At 40.4% G+C, this 2,960-nt stretch overlaps 1 protein-coding gene across 1 annotated transcript; it reads right to left on the bottom strand.

The window, feature by feature from the left end:
• Window positions 1-460: 460 nt before the first annotated feature.
• On the bottom strand, window positions 461-2,552 carry LOC114187269 (heavy metal-associated isoprenylated plant protein 6-like). The gene is made up of 5 exons (XM_085673263.1): window positions 2,394-2,552; window positions 2,161-2,308; window positions 1,805-2,046; window positions 1,532-1,610; window positions 461-1,342 (listed from the first exon to the last, which is right to left on the bottom strand). Exons 1-5 carry the CDS (start codon window positions 2,400-2,402, stop codon window positions 783-785), a joined length of 1,038 nt encoding a protein of 345 aa, XP_085529389.1. The 5' UTR covers window positions 2,403-2,552; the 3' UTR covers window positions 461-782.
• Window positions 2,553-2,960: the final 408 nt, after the last annotated feature.

Raw genomic sequence — 2,960 nt, forward strand, 5'->3', positions numbered from 1 at the left:
AAATTAAATATATGTAGCTCTCTTTCAAATACCTATGACATTATGGTGGACCGCGAAATTAACCATCTAGAACGTGACATCATAAGTACAAAAGAAACTACCATGAGATTAGTTGCGAAAGGGGATGAAATGAACCTAAAACACAGATATTGTGACTCGCAACATTGTTAACCGAGTTAATGAAAAAGTAGTGACAAAAACGCATTAATTGACGAAAGGATAGAAATGTAGTAGAAGAACGAGACACACGATTAGATTCGATCTTAGACTTTGTTATCACAATTTGAAAGAATTAACAACTAACCGCAAAATTAGATAACAATCCAACAAATAAAGATTCCCTCCAACACATATACAATGACGTATTTCCACCTAGACACAAACATATGGAACCAAAACCATACAGTCATCCAAACTACCAGAAATACCAGCTTTGACAAAATCTAAAATGCATCATCGATAACTTCAAAAGCTGCTGGAATTGATTTTGTACATTAGTTCGCGTAATAAAATAAAACACAAAAAAAGCAGAACAAACAAGAACTACTCGGCCTATCTAGAACTCAAATTTTTAAACAAAATTATCCGAACCGGATTCTCCAGTCAGCCGGCCGTACCACATCACCACATCACTATTCATCATAATGATGTAAGCAAAGCTATTATACAAAACATAGCATAAACCTCATTTTGAATTTGTATATAAAATTGTTATTTACAGCCTGCACGTAGTTTTATAGTCTATACATCAAAATAGCCATAAAGTACTGAGAAACAGTGGCTCACATCACGAAACACGCGTTGGGGTTCTCATCACTGAACATCTGCGGTGGAGGATGGTAAGGGTTCAAGTAGAACGGAGGTGGGGGTGGTTGCTGTACCATGTACCCTTGGTTCCCATACCCGTTATGGTATTGCTCATGGTAATTCCCGTAATTACCATCATACCCTGAATGAACCCCCACCGTGTAACCACCACCACCACCGCTAGTACTACTTTGACCTGGTGCATATCCGTCGTACCAGTACATAGGAGGAGGTGGGTAAGCGTACCCGTAGTGCTCCATTTTGTTAACCTCAACCTTCGGTGCACCCTCTTCTTTCTCTCCACCGTCTTTCTTAATACCACCACCACCTTCTTTCTTCTTCCCTTTCTCCTTCTCTTTCTCCTTCTCCTTCTCTTCATTCTTACCCTCTTTCTTTTCACCCTCTTTCTTAGGTGGGACCACCTCAACGTTCCGCTTCAGCTTCTCGTTCAGATACGCTACCAATTCCTTCACCTCCATTGTGCCATTTACTGTCACCAAGTCTTTCCCTCCCTCTATGTTAACCGATTCAACCCCTGCAGAAACACCTCGCCTTATTAATTAACTCTTCATAATGCCGGTTGTTCAAAAATAAATATACAACCTACGTTATAATTTTATATTGTGGGCTCCGGTATCGTCATCCTAATATACCATACCTAATTTAATTCAAAATAATTTACGCAAGAATTGTAAATGTCGGTCAAGATACTCGGACGCCTAACCTTTGATCTTGAGAATAATCTTTCGAATTTTCTGTATGCAACCGTCACAGTGCAATCGAATCTTCAACACCACCGCGCTCTGGACAAATAGCAAAACTATGAATACCACCACAATTGAACAACTCATTGTAATTAATGAAATAATCTCAAGTGAAAACGGTAAAGCAGTAAAATAACGCTTCAATTGCAATGAAATTAACTTGCTTTCTGTTTCGTCAACGCTCCGCTAACCGTATTGCTGAAGGCGAGAAAAGAAGAATTGAAACAACGCACCTGTTTCGGGGGTTTTTCTTCCGTTTTCTTATCTGCCGGTTTCTTCTCTTCTGTTTTTTTCTCTTCCACCTTTTTCTCCGGTGGTTTACTGGCGGCGCCGGAATCTTTCTTCGGTTGAGGAGAAATAATTTCTACCTTCTTCCTAGTCTTGTCCGCTAGTTTGTCTCGCACTGCGGCAGAGTCGACCTTCCCGATAACCGTTAACTTGTTACCTAATAGATCGGCCCTAACGTCTTCCACACCTGCATCCGCAACAGACTATGAATGTTAGTGTTGTAATCTCACTATCAGTTAACTCAATGGATAAACGGAAAAGGGAAAACGCTTGATCAAGATCTGAATAATGAGAGTAATACCGTTGAAACTGCGAACGGCGCGTTTGATCTTTTTGACGCATCCCTCGCAATGCATTTCGATTCTCAGAACGACAGGGGCGGGTACGTCGTTTTGCTTTCCTCCAGAGTCAGGCGTATTACCGGCCTCATTCTTCGCCTTCTCTTTTTTCTGATAAAAAAGAAAAAAATCAGCGACAACTGAAGTGAACAGTGAACGAGATTCGAGAAATTAGGAAGAAGAAATTAGAACTAACCTCTCCCATGTTTGTGTTTTAAGGAACAGAGCTCTGTTGTCGAGTGAAATGTGCCTTTGAGAAAAAAAGATGGAAGGAATGCGCTTATAAAGAAAAAGAAGAGTCAAGGGAGTGAGAATGCGCCACACTTATCTATGGCGTTGCATCGGTATGTATGTATGTATGGCAACTATGATATTGATATATATTTCTTATTTTTATGCGTATTTATTTATTTATTATTTATCCGTGTTTTAGAGGAGTGTGAAAATATGCCACGTGGAGAGGAAACCTTAATTTAATTTCCGATGTTGGCGCGTGTAGTTTTTGAGGAAATTGAAAATTTGACCAGACGCTGACTTGACGGGAAAGTGACTGATTTACCCCTGGCAGGAAAAAGCGTGTAACCTTTTGAGATGCGAAGCCGTAGAAAGTGAAAAATAACCGTTGGGTTTGACACAGAACACAGATTTTGAAAACGGAGAGGTACACGGTGAGGTGTGTGGAGCAGAGCACCCAATTAATAAAGGTCAGACCCGTGGGCTTTCCCCAAGGAAAGGATCATACTTTTCCCCAGTTCTGTCCCTT

Source organism: Vigna unguiculata, chromosome 1, assembly GCF_037176805.1.
Source record: "Vigna unguiculata cultivar grain cowpea cultivar isolate G323 ecotype 2 chromosome 1, ASM3717680v1, whole genome shotgun sequence".
NCBI classification, from domain to species: Eukaryota; Viridiplantae; Streptophyta; class Magnoliopsida; order Fabales; family Fabaceae; genus Vigna; species Vigna unguiculata.

Excerpts from the sequence above, each read along its gene's own strand:
- LOC114187269 (XM_085673263.1), bottom strand. Across the intron at positions 2,047-2,160 it reads CGCCGTTCGCAGTTTCAACG|GTGTGGAAGACGTTAGGGCC; the intron begins GTATTACTCTCA and ends TTGCGGATGCAG. Across the intron at positions 1,343-1,531 it reads GATTATTCTCAAGATCAAAG|GGGTTGAATCGGTTAACATA; the intron begins GTTAGGCGTCCG and ends GTGTTTCTGCAG.